This window comes from Oenanthe melanoleuca, chromosome 1A (assembly GCF_029582105.1).
Source record: "Oenanthe melanoleuca isolate GR-GAL-2019-014 chromosome 1A, OMel1.0, whole genome shotgun sequence".
NCBI lineage: Eukaryota > Metazoa > Chordata > Aves > Passeriformes > Muscicapidae > Oenanthe > Oenanthe melanoleuca.
In genome coordinates this window covers 47,132,146-47,159,195 of record NC_079334.1, presented here as the reverse complement: position 1 = coordinate 47,159,195, position 27,050 = coordinate 47,132,146, and the positions used below count along the sequence as shown (strand labels likewise).

General features: G+C 38.3%; 1 protein-coding gene across 3 annotated transcripts in view; it reads right to left on the bottom strand.

The window, feature by feature from the left end:
• Nucleotides 1–27,050, bottom strand: part of CFTR (CF transmembrane conductance regulator) — an 84,796-nt gene that overhangs the window by 13,851 nt on the left and 43,895 nt on the right. For 2 of the 3 annotated variants that reach the window (XM_056481872.1, XM_056481873.1), the window contains 11 exons: nt 26,131–26,217; nt 24,530–25,262; nt 23,314–23,442; nt 21,097–21,134; nt 19,895–20,148; nt 18,771–18,850; nt 14,453–14,603; nt 13,107–13,334; nt 10,964–11,064; nt 4,225–4,467; nt 1,237–1,392 (listed from right to left, as the gene is read on the bottom strand). In XM_056481872.1, coding sequence (XP_056337847.1) covers nt 1,237–1,392; nt 4,225–4,467; nt 10,964–11,064; nt 13,107–13,334; nt 14,453–14,603; nt 18,771–18,850; nt 19,895–20,148; nt 21,097–21,134; nt 23,314–23,442; nt 24,530–25,262; nt 26,131–26,217 — 2,200 coding nt within the window. The remainder of the gene's footprint in view (nt 1–1,236; nt 1,393–4,224; nt 4,468–10,963; nt 11,065–13,106; nt 13,335–14,452; nt 14,604–18,770; nt 18,851–19,894; nt 20,149–21,096; nt 21,135–23,313; nt 23,443–24,529; nt 25,263–26,130; nt 26,218–27,050) is intronic. The other variant, XM_056481874.1, reaches the window with a different exon arrangement.

The following is a 27,050-nucleotide window of genomic DNA, read 5'->3' as shown; positions in this document are numbered from 1 at the left end:
CCCAAAGTCTCCCCAGCTATTTTAAAGTGCCTCATGTAGTCACTGCAGTAACAGCTTTATACTACACATACACTCACCAGCTTTCTAAGACAGTAACCACCTTTCTCAGGTGGGAGACTATCAGGGAACAAACCAAATCTTCACAGAAACAAGATGGAAACAGCTTTACTGTGGGGACAGGATGAGGAAAATAGCACAATTATGGTTTGACATCTGACAGTTAAAAGGGGTTGTTTGGCCACCTTGGTCAGCCCACTTCTTTGTGGGTGTGTCAAGGAGTAGGTCATCCAGGGTGACCCTGGATCAAACCATATTTTTTTGGGGCTAGCAGCCACCCTCCAGGATGGGTAGAGGCAGGACAGGCTGATCTGCAATCCATCTCCCACTGCCACCTGCCACCATGAGTGACTCGTTGGTCAGATCACCATCAGGAGTTACTGAATTAGCCTGCCACAGTCACAGGATTCCCAAACTGTTATAGAGGAGATTGTGTATGTTTTGAAACTGAAGAACTATTGGATGTATAACTGTCAAAGAGGAGATGGTCAATTTGTGTTACCATGTATCAGTGTTGTTGGTAAAGATAGACAAAAAAAGTACAAAAGAGTTAAAATTCTGCAGTTCATTCCATCAGTTTTCATTCCTACCCTTACAGTGAGCAATCACCTTTTAGTGTTACTGTATGCAGACAATAATGTTCATTTTTCAGACAGATAATCCATGGCTGTAACTGATATAAGACACTGTCCAGCGGCAGGAGCATTCACAAGAGCCTCAGAAGCTCTAGGTTTACATGTTTGCTATCAGTCTGCCAGAAAAAACACACAGTGTTCAGTATCCACATGTTAACCACAACATGTCATGTAGAGCTTCAGAAAACAGTAGCTGAGAACTGATTGTATTATTTTCTTCAGATAGCACTGTCTTATCCTGAACCAAAACACAAACTGCCTCAGAGAGGCAGGGATAAGCAGGCTAGACACACTTCTGTTGAGCATGCTGTACCTTCTCATTTCTAGAAGAGTTCTTGTGGGAGTGGCAGAGAAACCCTAAAAAAGCAAAGCTTGCTGTGCATCTTTGCATCTTTCCACCCATCCATGCTACTCTCTTTTTCACAAAATCTGTGTTTTGTTTGTTTCTCAGCATACAATAACAAGCAACTTAAAAGCAACTATGTATGTACAGATGCAGAACCAATGAAAATGAAGGCACAAAAATATTCAATAATCTCTTTACCTGAGGAATCACTCCAAATGCTTTTCTCCACTGCTGCACACTGACAGTGTTCCAGGAGACTCCATCAATCTGGATATCCCCTTCTGTATCCAGCAGTCTTAAAAATGCAAAAAGTAAAGTGCTTTTTCCTGAACCTGTTCTTCCTAAAAGGCCCACCTGCAGTGCAAACCATACGAACAAACATTTAATACTCTTCACATATTAATCACAAACTAAGGCAAAAGCCTTAGAGTTCTCAACAGTGAGAAACAGTTCAGATGGATCTCAGTGGAACAGCAAATGCCATTCATGTGGGAATGATAAAAGCCTACAGCAAGGGCTGAATCAAACACTGGGCACACTTTTCTTTGTGTTGTTGAAATGAAAAATCTGATAGCCTACCCTTAGATGAAGGATAGAAATTTGCTTGTCTATTATCTTGCACTGATAAGCCTAGTTGGTGCTGATTTGTGCCTTTTCCTCTCAATTTGCTATGAAGCCCTCATGAGCAAAATCACACCCAGAAACCAAAAACTAAGTAGGGAGTGCATTTGGATCACCCTAGTAAGCTACTCCATTTTCATATCATTGAAAATAAAGGGCCTAACTCTGATTAGTGGGGTAGCTTGAGGCAGAGGCAGTGGTTAGAGCCGACATCATGTCCTTGGACACCCCTAAGCACCTGTGCAAGTCCTCAACCTGCCCTGCTGGTGCTGATTTTCCTTAACTCTAAGGTATGAAGAAACATAATAATAAGTGTTTGAGTTTTTCTTTTAAGCTGTGTTTCCCTTGTAGGTGAACCAACCTATTGCAAAAGCAAGCAAATATCTGCAGTAACCACCAACAAACTTCAAGATGCTGCCTCTTCCAATACCTGGGTTTGCATGGCTAACAATGTCCTGTCTGAGTGTGGAATGTTTTTGTAGCCTGACCATACTGAAAAACTGTCTGAAGGCTTCCAGTGAATGGAGCTACATCTGGCTGCTGTTGGTCATTAGCAGGATTGCTCAGGGCTCACTCCCAGGGACAGCTCTCTTCCACATACTCATCAATGAGCTGCATACAGGAGTCAAATGCACCATTAACAAAGCTGCTGATGATACCAAACTGGAAAATGCTGTTGACTCCCTTGAGGACACAAGGCCTTGCAGAGAAATCCAGATAGTCTGGAACACTGGGTAGTTTAATTGCAATTTAACAAGTCCAAATGTCAGATTCTGCACCTGGGATGGAGCAATGCCAGGCACAAGTATAAACTGGGAGAGGAGTGGCTGGAGAGCAGCCCTGCAGAGAGGGATCTGGGGGTGCTGGCTGGCATCAGGATCAATGTCAGTCAGCTGTGTGTGCCCAGGCAGCCAAGAGGGCAGAGCCCATCCTGGGCTGATCAAACACAGCAGCAGCAGCAGCTGGGCAAAAGGGGTGATGATCCCACTCTATTGAGCTCTGCAGCACCTCACTGGGAGGGCTGGGTGCAGTTCTGGGCTCCACAGTTTAAGAAGGATGTGAAGGTGAGTGAATGCATCCACAGGAGGACAACAAAGATGGTGAAAGGACTGAAAGGAATATTCTGTGATGAGTGGACAGAAACTTAGGCTTGTCTGGTTTGGAGAAGAGGCTGAGGGGCAACTGAGCCCTTATCCCAGTGACCCAGTGAGGGGGCATGTGGAAATGATTTAAAGCTGCACAGGGGAAGTTCAGACTGGATTTTAGGAAGCATTTCTTTCCTAAGATGGTGATCAAACACTGGAACAGGTTTCCTAGAGAGGTGATTGATGCCCCAAGTCTCTAAGTCTTTAAGAGGCCCTTGATAATATGCTTTAACTTCTGGATAGCCATTAAGTGGTAAGGCAATGGGACTAGATGATCATTCAATTCCATTCCATCCCTCAGCAGAGAACTCCTCTGTTTCCTGCTTGGTGTACTACCTATGCAGTAGAGACAAATTCTTTCCAGTTTAAGGAGCCTCTGAGTCCAGGGCTCATCACCAAACTTGAACTGCAGCCCTTGAGAAAAGGATTTTTGTTTTTACTGCTCTACCCCCTCTCTGTACAGTACAGAACTGTCTTTCATTTTTCCTACTTCACTGCTTCAAGGGATTTTCCAGGAAGTAAATCCACCAGCCTACAGCAGCACCATGTTGCAGGAATCACAGGTTTCTCTCTTTCAAAGGCAGAGTGGTTTCAGGATGGTGCTACAGGAACTATGGGTTCAAAATTTTGGTGCTCTCAATCTTAGTAGATGAAGCATTCAGTTCATGTAAACCAAGACAAATCTACCAAACCTGGCAGAGACTGGTGCTGTCCAAATTTGGAGTGAATATGTGCCTCCTGTCAAGGCCAGGGAGCTGTCACTGAATCTGCTTTCTCATATACGTGGGACAGTTAAAATCTCCTCTCCTTCTGCATGGCTTCAGCTCAGGAAATCACAAGCCTTTTTGCCCTTTCCACCAAGGATGGGCCATTAGCATGAACTTGAAGCAAAGTGTTAAACTTCTACCTAAGTGCTGTCCTGAAACAAAAGCCCTTGCTTACACACAGCCCCAAACACGCGTGAAGATTAATGAGAGGTTTGTCAATGCTCTAAAGAGCAGAGCTGTTTACAGTCTGTAGTACCATAATTCAGGTGGCACAGAGCCCTGATGGAATGGTGAGATGGCACCTCCACCCTGCAGCCACCAGAGCCAGCGGTGCATTACCCTTGGGACAGCAGCCAGTATTCTTCTGTGCCCTGCCCCATCAGGTCAGGCTGTCCCCAGCACCTGCCTCCACCAGCAAGCTTCCCTCTCCACAGCAGCAGGATTTCAGGCACAGGGATACAGCTTGGAAAACTGTTGCAAATGTATTTTATCCAAAGTAATTTCTGTTCCTCAGTGAGTTTAGAAGATTCTTTTTTTTTTTATTTAAAAAAACTTACTGGACTCAAAATCCTCTTTGTTCATTGAATAGTTTTATGGCAATTCTATACTAAAGCTTAATAGAAGTCAGAAAAAACAACAAAACAGTGTCTTACCCTCTGCCCTGAACTTATTGAAAAGGAAATGTTTTCTAGTATAGCAGCTCCTCCTTCTCCGTATTTGGCTGTAAGGTCTTTCACAGTCATTTGGCCCCCAGATGGCCAATTCTTCTCTTCCTTCACATGCCTGTTTGCAATTACAAGGGCATCTGAAAACTGATTATTCTTCTTTGGCTTAATGCTCTTTGTCTCTTCTGTTGGCATGTCAATGAATTTAAATATTCGTCCGACAGACCGCATCTACAAATCAAAACAGTATTCTAATTGTAATTAATACAAAACTATTATAACAAATGAAATAAAATTGTTCCTGCTTCCTAGCCAGAACAGTGAGTCTTTTTTCTGTGTAAGCTACTGTCATGAGTAAACCAAAACTTTATTGCATTCCATACCTATCTGTGCCCAAAAACTCTTAATGTCTCTAAGTCTTAGTGCAGCTGGAACTGGAATTACAGGGAAGCTGCGAGGTGTCACTCCCTAGGAAAGGTCAGGGCACCTGAGCCGAGTCCCTCTTGCTCCCAGCAGCATTTCTGAAGGCAGAGGCTCCACTTCTGGTGGGCTTCCAGCTGTAGCAACTCGGAAGAACTGCATTTCCCAATTAGAAACTGATTGGAAACTGATTTTGCAGATGCTATTGCCCCAGCAGAGCAGAGTCCCCTGAACCAACCCCCTACAGCTCAGAGCACACCAGCCCCAGATTTTCACTTAAATCTACTTATTCATTCCTTATTGGTGGAAAGAGATTGATTGAAACTAAGGGAGGTAACTCATTTTAAAGTATCCACCTTTTTTAAACCAAGACATCTACATTATGATATAATCTCCAGAGGTAGGCTACTGCTCATCTAGAGCTCTAGATTCCATTGCACTTGTACTACTGACATTGGTCCAACCTGTGATTCCTCTTGCTTCCTTTCTAAATTGACATAGTAGCTCTTTCTCTCTTAAAAATAGTATTTTGAAAAGTGATGACTTTTATTTAGGAAAACAAAATATATTCATAAAAAAACCTTGGGCCACTTAAACTCTCCTTCAGGAAGGTATGGGGTTGCCCAAAACCTGAAGTTCTTTGCATTATGACTGATCTCCAAAGATCAGTAGACTGCATGGGATTTGAAAAATGCAAAGCAATAGCATTAAGTAAAAAAGGTACTCTCATTAATTAATCATTAATAATTTGAGTATTTATGAGAAATTATGGTTTTAAAAAAAATAGTAGAAAGTTCCATGATAATGAATTTTGTAACAGTAATTACATATATTAGGCAAAATAATAAAAGCTTGTAGTTCATAAATTTCAGACAGAAGTTGCTAGTCTGCTGTCTTGGCACGTTTTCAAAGGAACATGGGACTAGAAATGATCCTCTTGATTTTTTTTTTATTAAATGGGTCAAGGGTCAATAAATAATTAATCTCCTTCACTACAACTTCACTGCTCAGGTGGTCAGAAAACATATTTTTTACTTTATGGACAACTTTGTTTAAATTCTAAAAAGCTTCTTTTACTATCTGCTTTCCCCATTCATTTATGGAGGGACGCCTTAGATCCAATCACCCTTTGTTCTCCAGGACTAAATAAAATCCAGGTTTAAACATCTTTCTTAATATATGTTCTGCTCCAAACTCCCCAGTTCAAATCAAGTTTTTCTTTCTAACCAGAATGTACACAGCGTTTTGGATGATGTTTTACCAGGACATTGTACAAATGCATTGTTATTTCCCTATCTCTGTGAGGAATATCTGCATTAACACATGCTAGTGTCATACACTGTTTTCTGCACAGTCACATCTTATAGTCAGCCTATGCCTGAGGGGTGTTAGCCAAGCTTTCCTCCATTTTAGCCATTTCCAACCAAGATCCTCACTTACAACTGAGGTTATTCTTAGCAGTCCCTAAATCCAAGCCTTTGCATTTTTGTTACTATAATCTATTTAATATCTGCCATTTGAAGTCACCTAATACATTTAAACTTCCAGGATCCTTTATGCCAACACTGCCTTTCAGCTCTGTGCTATTGGTGGATTTCTTCAACACACTTCTTTGTTTTACTGAGAGCATTTTAAAAAGATTAAAATTAGCTCAGTCAGCAATCTAATCCTTGCTAAGTAGCCTCCCTATGGTTAATACTTACAGCTTAATGCCACTTCCTTTCTGACCAACTCATTAACTAGTTTACAGTTCTTGTAATAATCCTGATATCTTTTATTTATATAATTCCTGAAACAGAGTCAATCAATGCTTTCCTGAAGGCAAATAAGATCTATTACATTACTTTTGTCTGGAAAATAAGTAATCAGACACAGTTATGAGGGCAGTGTGATGCAACCCTAAGGTTAGCAAACCTGACTCTAATCTATAAGCATCACATTTTTAATTAATTCTTAAAAATATTTTCTAAAGACTGCTGCTATCACACTAACAAACTGGGAGGTCCTGTGGGAGATTGGCCCAGTGGTTCATGTTATAAAAAAATCCCATGCATTAAGTCACTGCCAAAACTGGCTCTGTAGGCAGAACATATGGTTTTACAAATGTTCCACATCATCTGCTCTTACATGTTGGGTGTATTCTTCTCTTCTGAACTGCAAAAAATGAAATACTTAGTTCATTTAAAACTTTTACTGAATTTCTTCTCTTTTTCCCACTATTGTGTGGGCAGGCAGGAAAGAGAATGTTCTAAAGATTTTTTTCTTCATTATGTTCCTTCCAGAAGACCAATACCTCAATTTGAGGACTGGCATTATAATGTAGATTTTACAGTCAAGTATTTACTCTATTTAAATTTAAACTTTGGAAATTAAAAGCGTTCTCAGGTTTTCTGCCAACAGTAGTAAAACCATATTAAGTTCCCTAAGATGTCCTAGATTTAAAGAAAAAAAAAGGCAATTGAACAGGTTAAGGGAGAAATAGTATTGGAATATAAAAGCATTAAAAATCATCTGTAAAAGCATCATTATTTTTCACAGCTGTACTTTTAAATTTGGTCCTTTTCTCTACCCTGTATTACTTTAATTCTTCAGCATCCCTGATGTACAGGGTGGGGCACTGTGACATTTAGTAAGTTGGGTTTTAATATCTCTTTGGGGGATTCTTTTTATATCTCCTTATATAAGTAATCTTGGCAACAGTAAAAGCACAGCATTTTCTCTTTCCCTGATAAAAGGAATTGTCCTTCACAGTTAAAGCACTGCTACTGCAGGATATACATCAGTGAAAGAAGGGGTTAGAAAGCATTAAAATAGTCCATGGGGACTAGCTAATGCTTATCTGTGAAAGCAGCACTTACCGAAAAAATTATTTTCTATTTCCTTATGAAGGAAAAAAAAATTCTAAACACTACAAGACTGCCTAGAAGGATAAGGAAAGACTGGAAAATTAGCAGAAATTATCATAGTGAAACAATAAATCTAGCCTAATTCATGTCTTTAAATGAAACAACAGATAGCTGTCAGAGTGACCACATATGTTTGGGAGGGGGGCTTGGGGGGCTTGTGGGGGGAGGTATTTTTAAGTGAAGGCAGAGTAGACAAAGTATCAGGGCTGTAGAAAATGAAATGCCAAAATCATTAAAACATTATGAGGTATTAAGAGACAATAGAGATATTTAATTTAAAGCCAAACTTGTTCAACAAAAATTGCTTCAAAGACAATGTCTGTGTATGTAGAAGTAAAAACCAACCTAGGAACTCAGATTTCTTCAACCTGTGGGCTACTGTCATGGAAAGATCAAGAAGGAGATTGTGTAGAAAAAAGTCAAATTTGCCACCTACCCATCTGTTTGGCCAGCTACTCCTTTGGACATGGCTTTCAACTGTTTGCAGAAAACTCCAGCTTATATGACAACCAAAGACTGCTACCTACAAATGTGCTATTCACTCAGGCACTCTAGTCTGCAGGCTTGTAAACACAGATATCACAGCTAATCAAGGAAGGAAGGGCAAGATTGATGTCAGCTAGAGTGGTGTGTGCATATCTGTAACTGGAGACATGTGGAGATGTGTCAATTCTAGTCAATCTGGTTCTGTGGGGAGCTTCAAACTACCTCTAGAGAGAAAAATAGAATATAACTAAACAGACTACTAAGTCAGGCAACCCTTTGCAAAACATCTTTAGCCAAATAACTGTAAAATACTTTCAAGAGAGAAGTGCTAAATGCAGACTACAGAGTGGGAATTAATACATCTGTATTACCCAGTGAAGCAGTTTTATTATCTTTACACCATTAAGCTATTTTTATCTGCTTGTGCACAGGAATAGTTTTTGAATGTCAAGGAAACCATCCTGCCAGCAATATCTACTAGTTTCTCATCTGGGATACCTAAAAAATTCATGTTATGAGGGTGGGCAGTTATCCACTGGTAAAAGATGTCCAGAGGATCCACCTTTAACCTGATGGGCTATCAATAATATAATACATAACATAACCAGTGCTCCAGCACAGTCCTTTGTCTTGATACAGAGCAAAGTACTCAGAAAAGTCTAGAGCAACTTGGGACTCTCAAGAGAAGGGGAGTTACTTTCTTATTGCTACTAATAGGTGACATTTTAACATGACTGTACTTTTTAAAAGGGGAAGTTCTTCTTTATTAAAGCACTATTGTGTCCAGAACCCTCTGAATCCTGCAGTAAGATTTCCTGTTGGTCTTGTGAAACACCTTCAGTTTGTATTAAGCTGTGTAATATGCACACATGATTTGTATACAGATTTTTATACTCAAAGTGATCACATTCTGCCTTACAGGGGATGGAGTTTACGAATGAGAGCCTAGTGAATGAACATGGTGGTTTGTGCTGTGGTTTTGGGGGACAGAAGCAGCTTTGCAGAGAAGGATCTGGGGGTCTTGGTGGATGACAAAGTGACTATGAGCTGGCACTGTGCCCTTGAGGCCGGGAGGGCCAATGGTAACCTGGGGTGCATCGGGAAGAATACGGCCAGCAGGTCAAAGGAAGTGATCCTGCCCCTCTACCCGGCCCTGGTGAGGGACATCTGGAGCGCTGTGCTCAGCTCTGAGGCAAAGAGCTACTGGAGAGGGTCCATGGAGGGCCAAAAAGATCATTTGGGGTCTGGAGCATCTCTTTATGAGGACAAACTGCAGCAGCTGGGCCCGTTTATCTAGAGAGCACGGACGGGGTCACTTTAATGCACACAAATATCTCAAAGGCGGGTGTCACTTGGATGCTGCCGGGCTCTCCTCCCAGTGACAGAACGAGGAGCACTGGCTATAAGCTAAAACACAAAACATTTCACCTCAATGTAAGGAAGAACCTTTTCTCATTGAGGATGGCAGAGCACTGAACAGGCTGCCCAGGGAGGTGGTAGAGTCTCTCTGGAGACATTCAAACCCCAGCTGTGGGGAGCTCCTGTGTCACCTGCTCTGGGTGACCCTGCCTCGGCAGGGCAGTTGGGCTAGATCATCTCCAGAGGTGCCTCCATAGCCTGGCAATTCTGTGATTTACCAACATCATATTTTGCTTCATTTTTAGTCATGTAACTACTGTTCAGCAGGTCTTGCAGTTATAGCAATGAAGCCCTGTCACAAAATGCTTGCCCTTCAAGGCAGGTTGCTCATAACAAAGCAAAGAAGGAGCTAGCATAAAATGTTTGGTGGGTAGGAAACACTGCTGAATAGCCATCAGCTTTCTGGACTATCAGCAGTCACATGTGCAAACAAGATACTAGATGCTGTAAGTGGTTAATTCCTTGTTTTGAGGCTCTTCGTGATTTCCCTCAGGATTAATCTAGTTGAATAATATATTTTTTTAAAATTAATGTTAGACTTACAAATATTTCTTCATCATCTGCCCCAATTATATATTTTTAATATGACAATCAATCTCAATTTATCAAGATTTAAGGACTCTGAAATCTGCTGTAAATTTTTTGATTTCCAATACTGAAACGGTTGGCTCAAGAAGCTAATTTAGGGTTCAGAGCTGGTAAGACATGTTATGGAACATTTCCTCAGAAATGTTTTTTGATTTATAAGACCACTGTATTTTGTTACACAAATTCTGTCTAAAAAAAATCCTAGAACGAATGAAGTGGAAAGAGATCAGTAGCTATTACATTTTAAAATAAAAACTTTAATTTTCATACATTTAAGCTAATGTTTGATGGAAAGTGTAAAAACAAAGATATTATTTTATGAGTTTCCTGTCTGCTTCACATATCTCAGGCAATAAGTGATGAGAAGGTAACCTTGTGACATACTCTGTTTTAAAGCCAGTCCTACCTAATAAAATTACATATGACTGCAAAGTTTTTATGTCAGAGGGCATTTTACATAAAATCAGAAAACGACTGCCAGGGAAGTCAAGGACAGATTTTTAAATCACTGTTGATAATAGGTAAAAGGAACTCAGAAACATCCATCGTGATCTTCTATGCAAAGCTGTTAAGTAGACCAAGGAAGATATAATGCATATATAAATATAGGAAATATAATCAAACCTCAAGCCTTTTTGAGGTTTTCCTATCACTGCTACATCTGCAACCTGAATCCTCAAATGCAAGTATTTGGTGTTGCATATTCCTGGCCAGAAAAACTTCTGATCATGGAAAAACTCAGTCTGTGCCATTCCAAATCCAGTAGTTTCCTACCGAAGGTAGGAGGGAAACTTTTCTGACACATCTGCATAATATTCAACTCTGAAGATAATTCACTTTACAACCATAATCAATAAAATAAGGCAATTCCTCAAAAAAAAGCACAGCACTGTGCATTTCTTGCTTACCAAACTATCAACATCTATGCTTGAGTTTACAGCCCACTGCAATGTTCCCATGATGTTCATAGCTAAAGTAAGAATAATTCCAGCTGTACCTGGTCCATCTCCTGTGGAGGGAAAAACACATTCAATTTCTATGCAAATAAAAAGCCATTAGAAAACAGGAAATTAGCATGTATATCTTAAAATGCATATTCATACTCTCTCCTCTTTTATTTCATAGAGAAAACATGGATTTGTTAATCATAAAAAGGGCTAAGAGCTAAATCATATTTAAACACCTGGCTCTGGCGCTGAATTCACTAGAAACCCTAATCTTGCTTGGCAGAAGAAAAAATTAAATCTTGGTACTGAACCTGTAAACAGAATCAGGTCTTTGCAATCTTGATTTGATTTTCCTTTTTCCAACATGCATGAATCTGGTAAATTGCTCTTATCTGACTAAAACACCAGAGACAACTAACAATTTTAAAATTAAAACTGGCTTATATCTTCTTTTCTTTGACAGATAGAGGACATTTTTTTTAGTGTTTCACAAAGATGCAAATGTAAATTTTTTAGCTTTAATTGTTGGCTGTAACAAGTATGGGATTTCCCAGGGATTTTCCTTTATGACTTCATACAATACAATATAAGCATTTAATCTACCACATTGTTTATTTTAAATCTCACTATGTGTCAAATGGAATTAAAATTTAATCAAATGCCTTTCTGTGATTTCTCCATTTCTTATATAGTTTTCTTCAATAAACCTCCACCTGTTTTTCTTATAGACATCTTGTTATATAAGTAATTATTAAAGTAAGCAATAAAAGCAAAATATTACTCATGAAAACTGATAGATTAAGAAAACGAATTCAGTGTTGCTCCAAGGGCCTATTATTTATAACAGGAAATGGTGGCAAGATGAAAAATTTTAATATTTTTTAAAAGCATTTCTAACTCCTTTTCTCAAGTAAAACATCCAGGACAATTAACTCAAGAAATGATTTTCCTAAAAACTCCGAACTACTAATGACACAGAGTGAGAAATGAGAAGGACAGCAGGGAACATTTTTCCCATGAATGGTAGGGAACTAGAAGTCTCCTTAGTAACAAAAGTACTGTAAGTGCCTATTTTCATACAGAAGTATTTGTGTGGTGTCTCCTTTTGTAAGGAGACATAGAGCTCCTCCTACAAGAAATAGAGGATAGCATTTCATAAATTATACAATATTTGATAAATTGTAAGCTCTTAATTCCTTTTCAACACTGAAGTACGACTGAAAGAAATTTTAATATCATTAGATTTAAAAACCTCCTCCATAAAATCATCAAACTCTTGTTCATCAGTGGCCATAGTACTGAAACAGCATACAGATCCTGCACACAAAGTTCAGGGTAAAACTCAGAGAGGTAGAACCATGTCAAACATAACAAAAGCATAGTGAATAAAAACCTGTGTTTGAAGTAAACTCTAGGTGAATTTTTCCACAGAAATGAGCTATTAACGTTTTTGGGACATCATACTCCTAATTTTTGCTTGTTGGAGGCTGGCTACACCTGCCAAGTCATGGGCACCACTTCAAATGCAAGATACAGTGTGATTCTCATTCATATACTGTGTTTACTTGGAGTAGAGTCATTTTTCAGAAGATTTTGAATAGAATTTGCAAAACTTCACATAGAAAAATGGATCAGTGGGTTGGGAATTAAAGAACTGGACAACAATTTCTCCTATTGGTGTGGACTTTAAAAGATTATTAAAATTTTTCCTGTTTTAGCCATTTGCAAGTGAGAGGAACATTAACTTCTATTTACTAAAAACCTTTGAGCTATACAGCTGTGATCAACATCCAATCTTCTCGGAACAATAATGTGGTTTCAAACTCATGAGATACATTTTACAGCAATTACTATCAAGGAAATGAAAGTTTTGTCCCTTCAGTTATTATTTTCAGATTAATCCCTTTAATGAGTTCTCCACAATATTAGACTGCAGGTAATAATGCTGTTATTTCTATTTTAATTAAATTGTGTTTACTATTATGACATATTTAAATCAATGCTAAATTCTGCAACAGTTTATTTCTCTCTGAATTTTCTAAAGCTGAGCTGTTGAAAAGAAGCAGCTGACCTCCATTTCAGTTTTCAGGTAAAGTTACCATACCTGTAGTTAGGATAGAGATAAACGCCACAGCAACAAAAAAGACAACAAAAATAATTTCTATCCTCATCTGGAACCAGCGCAGTGTTGACAGGTAGAGGAACCAGTTTGCCGTGTGTAGGTTCAGAGCTTTGTGAAATAAGGTCTCAAAGTACGGCTGCCGCCCAAAAGCTCTCAGCGTCCACAGCCCCTTTAAGCTTGTGACAAGGTGGGTGAAAATGGGACTCCGAGCTGTAAAGTGTTCAAATTAGAACAACATAAACATGCATGAGCAAATGCCTTTGATATAATGCAAACACCCCCCACCTCACAGCAGCATGACTACTGCCAGCGTGGAGTTCACATCGTTGTCCAAACTGCATGACTGCAGTGATCCTAACGAAGGATTTACAGCCACAGGCTTTGCAAGAACAGGTTGAAATTGCACTCAGTGCATTGGCAGGAAGGGGTCTCAATAATTCCTCATAGTCAGCACATGACTACTTGTCTCATATCTACTTGGGGAAGCTCCTGGCCTTCTGTAGGATGTCACAAAAGAAAGGCTGCTCCTCCCCAGCCAAAATTAATTCCTGCAATTTTGATAACTCCATTATATGAAGCTTCCTTAGCATAAGCAGAGTACTTTAATGCTGTAGATTCAACTGCACTGACATAGTAATATTAAGCACATCTTGCATTACATAAAAAGTGGTGAGCCAGTGCTGTATCCCTGTGAACATCAAAGAAATTTAAATTTAGGTCTGAGGATCTCCAGAATTACATTTATGTAAAAGGGAAGAGGATCACCACTGTTTAAGATGCAGGACTGATTTGCTTAGGATCTGCCAATTTGCTGCAAAGCCAGGCAACAGTGCATGGTCTGCAAACCCACGCTTCTGAATGAGGTTTTCAATTTTATTTGGAATATTTTAGTCACATAGTGGGGGGAGAGGAGGAAGTTTAATCAAATTGCTTATTCAGAAATATGAACTCTTTGTGATCAAGATATAGCCATTGAAAATTTTTCTTACAAAGAAGCAAACTCAAAAGGTACATACCATGTCTGACCACAATTTTTCAAGTTTACATTTACTCTCAAGAAAACTGTACGTCAGGACTTTATTGACTTTATTTGTTTTCAGCTGCAGTGGTGATAAACCCATCTTTTAAAAGGCCTTTTTTATTGGTCTTTGGCAGCAGAGCATTCAGCACTGGCAGGATTAGTAATAACCCTGACCTTAAGGACATGTGCTCTGCTCCCAAAGACAATGTCATCTTGCAAAAGAAGAGGCAAAAAGAGGAGAAAGGGTGAATCACTTCTCAATTGATTTTTTGTGGATTTAAAAGTCCACCAATTTTGCTGCTCCTACCTTCAGATTCCAGTTGTTTCAGCTGCTGAGAAGTGTGGAGGAAGTATGCCCTTAACAGAATAAAGGTTGCTATCACAGGCACTGATGCCAGGAAGATGTAGGGTTGTAATATTGAGACTACTGTTATAGCGCCAATCACAATCAGTATTAACTGTAGAATGAAAGAAAAATACTATTGATATAGTAAACTTGTCATTTTATAGACTAGAGATTGGTGATGAATCTCCTTCCTATGGCAACTATGTATTGTTTCAACAAACATAAAGTGCTAACCTAAGAAGATTTGCAGCTGAGAACAAAACTCCATGAAAAGGTAATGAATAACTTGGACCAGATCCATAACCTGTTGCAGTAAGCTGCCATCTTTTCTAATAGATGGAAGAAGTGTTTTCTGTAGTACAATCAGTATTGCAGGCTTCTAAAATATGAAGCCACACAAAAACAGTAGCAGCTAGGCACTCACTCTCCACTTAAAATTGTAAGAATAGAACTTGCAATATCTGCAGCCACGTACCAAACCCACCAGCGCTGTCCCTGTCTTGTCTGGGCTAGGAGTGCAAAACTGTCAGGAGCTGATGACAGCCTCCTGCAGGTTCTGGGCAAAGCAGAGGATCAGAAAAAGTGGGAAGTTGTACGTCTTTGCTTGCTCAAGGGACTGTAACTCATATATTAAACTAATACTACTGCTTGTCCTGACCAGAAGACAACAAATAAATTGTACGAGAACTTGTGATATGACAAATTAGCAGTTTCAGGAGAAATAAAAAGGTGTTTAAATGTGTCAGTTGATAGAAGGAGCAAAATTGTTTCACAGTTAATCTATTTTAACCTATAGAGACTACTACCATTTTAAGACCTCATCCTCAGTAGCTCCAGACAGATTTAACTAAATCTGGTCTTGATCTTTACTCTAAAAGAGACTTAAGCAGGTAGACTGTTTTTGTTTCATGTCTAAATCTAAAGAAAATTAAGTATACCAGTGTACATAGAATAGTAAAGTTCTGCTTTGTATCAGGGTATTACTTTTAACACTGAGCAACTACTTCAAGCTGCAAACTTACCAGCATAAACCAACTGCAAATGGACAATTTGGGCAAAATTATGAACATTGCATTGAGACACACTGCAAATGACCAGTCAGCAAAGAAACAGATAGAAAGCAAAACTAATTTCACATTAGGAAGAAACCTGCAGTGGATGCTTCTGTTACTACATCCACATAAACTCAAGTAAGGATTTAAGTTCCCAGTATTCCAAGTTAGAGGCCTTTCATGAGCAGGTAAGCACGTTCTAAGTTTCCTACCAACTTTTTTTATCAGAAATCTGAGCAATGCAATAGCAGCATCAAATTTTATGAAAAAAAATGACATTACAGATGAACTAGCCAAAAGAGGAATGGCTTTGAACTAAAATAGAGCAGGTTTAGATTAGATATGAGGAAGAAATTCTATACTAGGAGAGTGGTGAGGCATTGGAACAGGTTGCCCAGAGAAGTTGTGGATGCCCCACTCCTGAAAGTGTTCAAGGCCAGATTGAAAGAGGCTCTGAGAAACCTGGCCTAATGGAAAGTGTCCTTGCCTGTGCAGGAGGGTTGGAACTAGATGATCTTTAATGTCCCTCCAGCCCAAATAATTTTATGATCCTACGAGCTCTTTCACTATTTTCCTCATTTCTCTTAAAGGAATGGCAATATGTGTGGGTTATGCTTGTGCAGGCTGTTTAGCACTGGTCTGCAGCAATGCAAGAATGGCTTTGTGTTTACTCATTACTTCAAACTGCAGAAATTAGTAACACTTGTATATCTCTCTAACTGTTAAAAAGCAAATGAGGTCTTCAAGTGATATTGAGCCAAGTTGTAGAGTTCTCATATTACTTGAGATTACAGTCACTCAGTGACTATTATAATTCCCATTTCTGTCATTTACTCAAATTTTGTAAAGGCCATGATGCCATATTGTTCTAACTGCTGGTCCCACAGTTATTTCACTAAAAAGTTGAATATGAAAATCTGTGTTATCTCACAAACGCCGAAGTAAGGCTAAAGTCAGACAGAAGATGATATTTTCTCTAAATAGGCAGAAACAAAATCTAAACCACAAGCCTATGGTATTGGCATATAGTTGAGGAATGGCAGCAGAGGGCTCATGCAGCCCAGTTCAGTGTCCCAGATGCTGATCTTTCAGCCCTGGGACAGAGGCCAGATGAGGAGAAATGCAGGTGGTAGTAGACAAAGCAACTCAGCAAGGGTTCAGGGTGGCAATGACTGCAACAGCCAGTTTGATTAACCAACAGGAGTTTATCCTTTAGGGGAAACAAGGTGCTATCACAGGCAGAAATGTTCAGTGAGTTCACTATGAACTTTTGAGTGAGACTATATTAAACCTTAGGGACAAGCAGCATGCATCAGCAGCATCTCATATAAAGCATCTCCAAGAAACAAGGACTGATTGATAGAACTGGGTTTAGCCTTAAGATAAGGCTTAGGGGGAATCTCATCACTTTGTATAACTCTCTACTGGTATTTATTATATTTATAATAAGTATAAATTGTTAATGTTATTATAGAAATTATAAATGTTTATGTATATGCACTTTGTCATTATTTATATAATGGAAAATATATTCTGTTCATATAAATACTAGCAGGTATTTCTTGTGGACGATATGTACTTGAGCCAAATTCTTTTAAATGGCACACACTGGGAAGATAAGAGGCAATGGGCACAAGCTGAAATGCACAAAATTCCTTTTAAACATAAGAAAAATTACTTTTAGCATGGGGAAGGTCAAACAATGGAACACATTACTCAGAGAACCTGGAGATATCCAAAACCCAGCTTGGTCATGAGCAACCTCCCCTAGCTGAACCTGCTTTGAACAGGGGCTGGAGGGGTTCCAGGTCCTAGGTCCACACATCCCTTCCACATTCTGTGACTCTTCAACAATCATTAGAAGGAAAAATTCCTGTCTGTAACTTCTCTGTATCTTTCAGAGGCATCTGTCTTTGTTCATTAGCAGAGTCCATGGAAGTCTGAATCTATGGAGGACCAGAAGAAACTGACTGTGAAGGAATGTATTTAAGACAATGGGTAGGTTTAATGATCTTCAGCAGAAGAACCTGGAAAGACAGGGCAGCTTATCATACATGTCTAGAAGCCTCTGCAGTTGGGACTGAGGAGAGAGGTGGATCTATAGGACAATAGGGTATAGCTACACCTCTGAAAGGCATCAGATAGAAAAGCCAAATGCTGGGATTTTCCTTATTCTTGAAAATGGGAAAAACTAGTCAGTTTCTTGTAGAAAGTTTAAAATGTAGAGGCAGACTGATTAACATGCTTCTGGAATAATATCCCCACAGTAGATCCAAAATATCTGACACAAAATGGTCATATCAGAAAAGACAGCAGTGACTCCTGTTCCCCCTGAAGATAATACTGTAGATTCAGAGAGTCCTGATGTCCATGTTTATTCATTCAGCAAGTCCTCATGACATCAGTAGGACATGAAGGATGAAGGACATCAGAAGACATGAAGGACATGAAGCAATATACTTGAACCTCTTCATATCAAGCTGCACTGGCCCCTCTGAAGTCATGAGCAGAACTTATCAATTACTCACAAAGATATAGGGAAATTCTGTCTATCAGATCAACAAGTAGGGACTGTAAAGCAGGCAAACCCACAGATGGAGACAGGAGATCTGTACAGCAGAGTGTTTGGGCTGATTAAGTTGGGCCTGTATATCACCTTAATAATGTAGAGAGGAACAGGAGCACCAGAGTAGATTTGCTCCTATTTTTAAAGTGTTCTGGGAACCAGTTTTGTCTAAGGAAGAGCTGGCATTCCCATATGAACAGCAAAGTCCAGAATATATTCATCAGACGAGAAGTAAACTAAGGGTGATGCTAGCAAACTGGGAACAGAAGAGCTTAAGGAGGGGAAGTTATCAAAGTGACTGAATGCAATCAAAGAAAGCATTAAAAAACCAGTCAACTTGACCCATGATAACAGAAAGAAACCAAGGAATGCCCTTTATGATTTACAGCTGAATTTGGGCAGCAGCAGGGATACTTGTCCTGTGGGGTCTGCAGGGCAAAAATATTTCTGAGCCTGAGTAGTAAGAGTGGTTTCATAAACAGTGGAGGTAAGTACACAGAGAGGCAAAAATGAAATGAAGCAGTAAAGTTGACCTACAGGACAAACAGCTACATAAATAGACAGATTGAAAAAAAATTCATATGATTTCTTTGGCAAAATATACAGCTGAAATATCACATATCTATAAGAAAGCAAAAGTTACAACTTTTATTCTACGAACCTGAATGAAGTCAAATACTGTAAGTGGAAGTAAGTCATCCAGTACTGCTGTATCTTTTGAGAACCTGTTAAGCATACCACCTATGGATAAGGAAAAAAAAAAAAAAAAAGTCAGACATTTTAATACCCCCCCAAATCCCACATTTATTACTTTAACAAAAGGCACAACATTTTCTGAATACAAAATATTAAGTACAGGATTTTTTCAAGTACAAGCAATTCCAGTGAAGTTTAGTGGAGCTACAGTTTCTGTCCCCCTGGAGGAATTCGGCTATACAACTTCTGTTTCAGATTTTGGGTGAAAAAAAAAAGCCAGGAAAATGTAATTTAAAAAAGAAGCCACTAAAAGGGGTAGAACCAGAGGCACAAAGCATAAGTCAGTACCCCTTATTCTGCAGGCCCTGCTGATACACAGGTAATTTGCACATCAATTTTTGCATGGGTTTGTAATCAGTTTCTTACTTTCTGAGTAGAATTTCTGTGTTAAACATCATGTAACAACAAAGTTAAGAACATAAGGGAAAATGAAGGAGAAACCCATTGCTGTATCATCATTCAGCTGTGTCTCCTATAATCTAGTACTTATCAGTAAGAAGCATATGAGATAAGAATTTAATGTACAATGGGAGATGGAACTTGTTGCACCAGTTATATAATGAGCTTTACATCAACTCCCAAATTTGAATATACATACCACCATTCACATTAACTGATGTTTTATGCCATTTTAGTAGGACTATTCATAAAAAAAGCACTATTTATCATCCACATCTGATTCCTTGTCACTCATGACATAGCTGACAGTATCTTTCCTACTGCAGTTTTTGACAAAGTCTATTCTTTAGAAGTTATTCTGCTTTTATTGCCTAGAATAGTTAACGGTTTATTTTCTCCAAATATCTTTCTTACAGGATGATATTTCAGAATCAGAATTGACAACTGAAATATGTCACACTTAAGTGCAATCAAGTTTCATTAAAAGATTCACAAATTACCTTATGTGGCAAACTTCTAACATTCCACTTGACTGAAAACATAAATGGAAAGCAGCACTGTCCTTTAGCAGAATGAAAACCATTTAATTGAAATTAAATGCATAGATGAGTCACCTCCCATCTCAGTTACCTGCTTTCAGAGAGTTGAAGGCTGACATAGGTGCATGAAGAACTGCATGCACCATCTTTTGATGAAGAGTTTTAGACACTGTTATAAGTGTATGCACAAGGGGCAAACCTCTGAAGACTCCCATGGCAAGCAGGGTATCTGCCACACCCACATAGATGTAAATGATGTAGTAGCTGCTAGTATCAGTCACAATCACAGGAGGTTTGTCAGAGGTGCTGTTTTCTGACTGTGTTGAATTTGCCTTCATAGCTGCCCTGTGTGATGGAAATTAAAAATAAATGCATTACTGGAAATTGTGTGCTTTTTCTCTTTTATTTACTAAACAAAACCAAACAGCACTCCAGTGTCCCTTTGTTTGAAAACTATACTAATGGTTAGTTGTAGATATTTCCAGTAATTTTGTAAAATATTTTCATGTATGTATGAAGTATAAATCATTAGTTGCTCTGGTAGTCTCTTGCAAATCTACTGCCTATTTACTAACTGACAAACCTAACATAATCCAGGAAAATACACCCAGTTCTCTTAAACAGAAAAAATAGTTCAAGTCTTGAAAACACTGAATTACTATGGAAGTTAAATTCTTTAGGTATTCTATAAAAATCAAAGCTCTTAGTGACTTAATGTAGATGGAAATCAACAGAAATCACCCCACCTCCAGTCAGACCTATGTCACCATATGTTTCTATACTCAAACACACAGACTCATTGCTACAGGACAAAAAGAGGGATTAAAGGCATTAACCCAGGAAAAACCACCAGCTTTTCCACTGCTCACTATGTTTTAACCTTCAACTGCTGACCCTGTAACTTCTGGGAATTCTTTCTAGATGAGCAGAGGAAATTTTACAAAATAATCCCTTAAAATGTTCCTAACTAAGCCTTGGCCAGCAGCTCTGAATCATGGTATGTTGAAGATAATCAGGTCCATGATCAGGTCCTAGAGTGAGCTGACCCAGGAAAATCTTGCTTACACTGTTGTATACTCAATAACAAGGCATAAACCACTCAACTGTTAGCACTTACAGAAGTACCAGATACCACCTACACAAGATATTTAGATCAACCATCAATGAACCATTTTGTTGACTATAAGATAGTGACTATCCACATAGAATTCTGGCAGAATTTATTAATTATTTACAGAAAAAAATAATATAAGGTATACCCCAGTTTCTCAATAAATTCTCACCACTACTTACTTTTGAAGAAACCATACTCCACCAAGAGAAGCAGCTACCTGTGACCAAAGAAAACAGAGTCAGATCTTGTCTAATCACTTTATGTAATTTTTCTCTCTTATCTTTTTTTCATCTACTTTATACCTGTTTTTAGAGGGAGCATAACAAACGGGTGGAAGTCAAACTTACTTGAAGCAAAAAACTTGTAATATCTGCTTCTCTCTCCTCGGAAACAATTCAGTGCATCCCACCAGGAAAGCTACATTTAGACTTGTATTACAATCAGGCTCTCAAGTCCCTAAATATTCTTGTATTTTTATTACCATACTATTAACAAAGGCTTGCTAATGCCTTTCTAATGATAACTGCGTGCTTTAACAAATTTTAAGTTTTAAAGATTAGTATTTTTAATGACCCTAGAAGAGTAAGTCTCTCAGTATCTTCAAAGGCATCTATTAAAATATGAATGTCAAACCTTTAACATTATTATTTTTGCATTGATGTTCTTGCTAGCTGATGTCTATATTTGGTATATTCATTTGACTGATATTGCTTTGCTGGTTAGTTTTACATAATTTTCCACATAATCTATTATAATATTTTTTAAATATAGAATTAAACCCTTTTTATTGTGAGAGGGGTTAGAATTCAACAAGAATTTAGTCTGTAATATATTCTTGTCTGTCCACCAAGATACTGGGGATCTTCATCTAGTCTATCACATATTAGTTTGCTCTGTTCCTGACTGTGATAATTTTTCTTAGAGTTGAAAAAGTTTTTGCATTTTCTTCCCTTATATTTTTGTGTCACTGGTACAGAAATGTATTTTGGTAATACCTCAACCCACAACTGAAGTCTTCTCTTTGGGAGCCACCAGCTTTTGCATGTCATATATTAAATAACTCAAGATTGACCATGATGGCTTCTTTCACAATAATATTTTTACATTTCCCAGCAGAATTCTGTTCTCATCTTGACTCCTCACAACAGAGGAGTTTTTTCAATCTTGAAGATGATAGTAGTTAATACTGTCACAGAATAGTTTCACAAAGCCTTTCTCTGTGTCTCCTTCCAAAACTGCTCTTCTTGCAGTTCAGCAGCCCCAGTCTCTGAGTATTACATCCATGAGACATAGTTTTGAGCTGCTGAAGTGAGCTACACAATATACACCTTGGAAACCTAGGAAATGTGTACAATTTATTTATGGTGACCTGTGTGGACTCACCTTGAAACCTGCAATACAAAGCAATCCATTCAAAATCTAAAAGAGCATCTCTAGAATTTCCACAGTAGTCCCACCCAGATCTGAAGGGTGTAAAAACACCACTTTCAATTTATTTGGATGTTCATCACTAGCCTCTCTTCATTTTTCCCAGATTGGAAGGGTACAAACTGTTAGCACAGGACACATAAACACTTGGCATGGTATTTCAGCTCACACACAGAGGTTTGCTCAAGACTGGGCTATGGCTGGATATCTTCTATCCATCTCATTGATTTCCCACTATGAAACATGTTCCTTCCCTTTGAAAAATATTGGTTTAGGATATTTACTATAGGAAAGAACCTTAAGAGGTTCTATATGCTAAGACTTTCCTAAATTGAGAGAAAAGATAAAAAGCAGGCAATTTATGATTTATGAAAAACAGTCAAACATCCACAAACAGCCAGATGTTCTTCAGTTCTTGTTCTGGTGTTTTATGTTGTCCTTGGAAAAAGTCTTCCCTGCAGTAACACCCCTTCCATCTTTAGCTGCCATCACAGGCATTCAGCACTCTGCCTTACCATTATTCTTTCTCTAGGAGGAAAGTTCATTTTTCCAAAGCAATTTTTCAGGATTTATGTATGTGCTCATAAAAAACAAAATTATGGCAATTATTGTTGTTAACTCCCTAAAGCTCTGCAAAGATAATCTTTAATGAAAAATGGAAGATTATTCACCTGTGAACAAGAGACTTGTTCACAAGAGCAATAATTCTTACTTATGGTACCACTTAGCAGAAAATAATGTGGACAATTTAAGAAGATGGGTCTTCTGCTGCTGTGCACTAACCACTAACTTTGGGTAAGAAGTGCTAATCTAAGCAGTAGAAAGATCATTGCAATTTAATTTAGCAGCAGTTGTCAATAAGTGATGCATGCAAGAGCTTATGTCTTGATGCTTTATCCATTTTCATAAAGAACAGTTTGAACAAACATCATTTGTTGAAACATGACACCAAGCACAGATTTTCTTACCTCAATTAAGAAGACAGTGAAACACAAAATCAGAACAAAAATCAAGTTTTTGTGGATTGTAACGTATCTGAAATAGGTATTCCATGTAGTAACAGTACCCATGCTTTCAGTATCATCACTGAAGCACTCCTGTCAAAAAAACAGTAAAATAGTAGTAAGTAAGTAGTAAGAATCCCAATAATACCTCTGTATGAGAATTTCTGACACAAGAACACCATAATTATTTCTGCTAACTCACTGCAAATAATTGAGCTGAAGCATTAAATTGGCTGTAAAAGGCTAGAGAGGAAGGTACTGACTGGTTGAGTCATCTTTGCTATAAAAATACAATCTAGAGATTATTTCAAATTTTCAGACAACAATGAAAGAAGCTGAGATTTGTCCAGCACTACCAGAATCAAAAATTATTAATCAATAGCTATTTTCTTTCAATGGAGAATTATTATTGTGATTTTAGAGTAAATTTGTAAGCACTTTAAGCTTTTTTTTTTTCTGTTGAGCTCGAAAGAATAAGGGGCAGTGCTTCAGCAAATAATTAATTTAAATTTTTCTTGGACATCTGTTTACACCTAGGAAATGCCCCCAGAAATTTTCCTATCCTGAGAAAATCAGCTGTCAGTTTTGAAAATTAAAGTAGTCCATCATGACCAATTGAAACTATTAAAAGAAAAGAAATTTTGGTCCAGTTTTTGATATAAAATTCAACCCTCTGTTTTTTTCTGCATATCCGTAGAACCAGAGTAAAATCATTATCCATTCATTATCTGCATCAGGACACAGGAACTAAGAAGTCTGACAAATTTGTCAAATTTGATTAAATTCCAGTTTTAAAAACTGTGCTAGTACTTCAGACGTATTTTATTTTTTCCATGAGTCTGTATGTTTCAAAGGTGAATTTTACATAAATGCTTTAAAACAATGTTTTTCCAAGTTATGGTTTCGAATTCTATTTTATCATAAGTAATCTGAAAGGTAAAGTGCAGGACATGGAAATTTTGTATTGAAATTCCCTACAGATAGCACTGAAAAATGGACAAAAAATAAGGCAAAATTTCAAAGGATTACAATGATTTCGAGATGATACTTGAGTTTAACATTTTTAACAGGTATGCAAAAAACATATTCCACAGAGAAATGGAAGGAAATAGTCAAGTGGAAAAACAGAGGAGGAATATATTACACTAAACCATGAAGATGAATTCAAACCAACACACACCTTCAAATCCTCTTCGTTGATTTCATCAGTGATGTCCAGGACGCTGTCTCGAGACACACGCCGGGTGTAGATGTCCATCTCCGAGGCCAGGCCAGTCTGGGGCACCACGGACATTTTCCGAAAGGTCGTGCTTCCCTTCTTGGAGAAGTTTGGGCCGTAGCTGGCGGGGGTGCTGGTCATCAGGGTCAGCACCGACTGCCTCCTCCGCCCCTGCAGCAGGTGGTCAGCCTGGAGCATGCCAGTCCTCAGCACAGCCACGTCCCCCTGCTCCAGGTCAGGCACCAGCGACAGCCTCCGCTCCGCCGGGTCGCCGTGGCCGTCGTCGATCCCATTGACCTGCAGCCCGTTCTTGGGCACCACCGAGAACTTCCTGCCTGCGTTAAGGGGGTTAACGACTATGGAGTTCTTCCTTTTGTCATTAAATTCTGATTTTTGTTTAAAAGACTGCTTCTTTATTTCATTGCGTGACCCCGTGCCTTCTCCTTCAATGGAAAATCGCCGGAGAGTCTCAGTAAGGATTGAATTTCTTCTCTCTGCACTGAATTGATCAAAAGAATCGAATCCCATCAGCTCTGAGCTGAAGTCTGGCCGTTGACCCTGAAGTTCAGAAAATGTTCCATAGAAATAGCAGCTCCCTTCATGTAAGATTAATATTTTGTCAGCAATCTTTAAGTGTTCCAGTTTTGAAGTAACTAAGATCCTAGTTTTGTTCGCCATCAGCTTGCACACACAGCTGTAAAAGATGGAAGTGTGAACATTTAGACTTTTTTGTTCTCCCTTTCACTTTCAATTTTTCACCTGCCCTGCTCCCAATACGAGCAGACTTGGGTGCTCCCTCAAACTACAAAGGAGGTGGTTAAGCTGAGATATGTAAAGGGTCAGTACTTTATCACAGGGATCAAAAAAGGGGTAAAATTTAATCATTTTCAGTCAATCCAGAGAGCACAGTTCATCATGAAGTATTTGTTTGCATCTTAGGGTTACTCAGGTCTGCTGATCTGAGACTTAAGAGCATTACTCCAATTTCAAAACTTCAAAATTACAATGGCTGAAAAGCTCATGGATGGCATTGTGTGTCTTTACTGTTCTCAACAAAAGGACAAGGAAAAATTCTCTGACTTGGGCCAACCTGCTACCAATTTCAGCAGACAGGTGATTCAACGTTCAGTGATTAGAAAAACAGGTCAAAATATAGCTTTTTGTAAAAGAATATACTTAGCAGGTTTTTGTTTTAAAGTGAAAGCCTTTCTGTTAAAAAGACATGTCAAATAAAAAGTCACACACATTGAGAATGTGAGCTTACAGCAGGCTTAATATGTTGAGATGGAAGAGGGAGAATTAATGCTCACACCTGGCCCAGGCTTGTTCCCACATAGTGCATTGTCCTACCACTAACACAAAATACTCAAAATATATACATAATACTACAACATAATACTATTAGAAACCCTAATGATGAATGAACTGATGAATGATGACAAATGAAATGAACATCCCAACAGGTATCATTTTGATGACTTCAATATTTTTGTACTGTTGTTAAAACCCCTTTGTACCACTTGGTGAGATCCTTAAAAATAATCCATCAAAACATACAATACCTTTCAAATATCTCTTTTTCTGTAAAAATGTCTAAGTGTCCAAAAGGAGAATCCAGGAGATACAAATCAGCATCCTTGTACACTGCCCTGAACAGAAAAAAAAAGGAAATGACATTAACTTTTACATCTCTTATAAATTTAAATGAATATAATTTAAGAAGAATGCCTTAAATCTTTCAATTGATAGACTTTCTACAGCATCAATATGGAGTTTAACATTAAATGAACTCATATGACATCTTTCAATAAAGTCTGTTCTTGCTGCAGGTCACACTACAAACTAACTCAGTTTTCCATTAATTTCTGTGCAATGAAACAAAGCTATCTTTTCTACAGGTTACCCTGCATAAAAGAGATCTCTTTATGGCCTGAATCTGACAGTCCCCATCAATACCATTTCAATGGGTATTTAATGTCTACTGTAATATCTACTGATGCCTGAGGGAATATTGCATATATGTAAATAAATATGTGAAAAGACTTAGGTCTCAGCATTTAATTTCAAAGGTACTTTTAAAAATTGTGAGAAAAACAAGTGTATTAATGAGGCATGGTCTTGCAAACAGTATCCGCAACAGGACTGCACAATATTTTGAGTTGAAGACATCAAGAAGGACCTTAAGCTGGATATGTACCTGGATATGGCTCACTGAGACCTAAAGCTCTGGTTAAGAGAGTTTAAAAAAAAAAAAAAAAGTTTTAATAGAAGTTCAAAAAGATCCCTGCCTCCCTCTGTGAGAATGAAAATCATTATGCGATATCAATCAGAGAATAATTAGTAAAGTAATCCAGACAGCTGCATTTCTGTATTTTTTAAAGTATGGCAATCATTCTGAAAATATTTTGGGATCAAGAAAAAAAGCCCTCAACATTAGCTCATTATGTTAATAAAGCTAGCAATTTTATTGAAAAATCCTCTA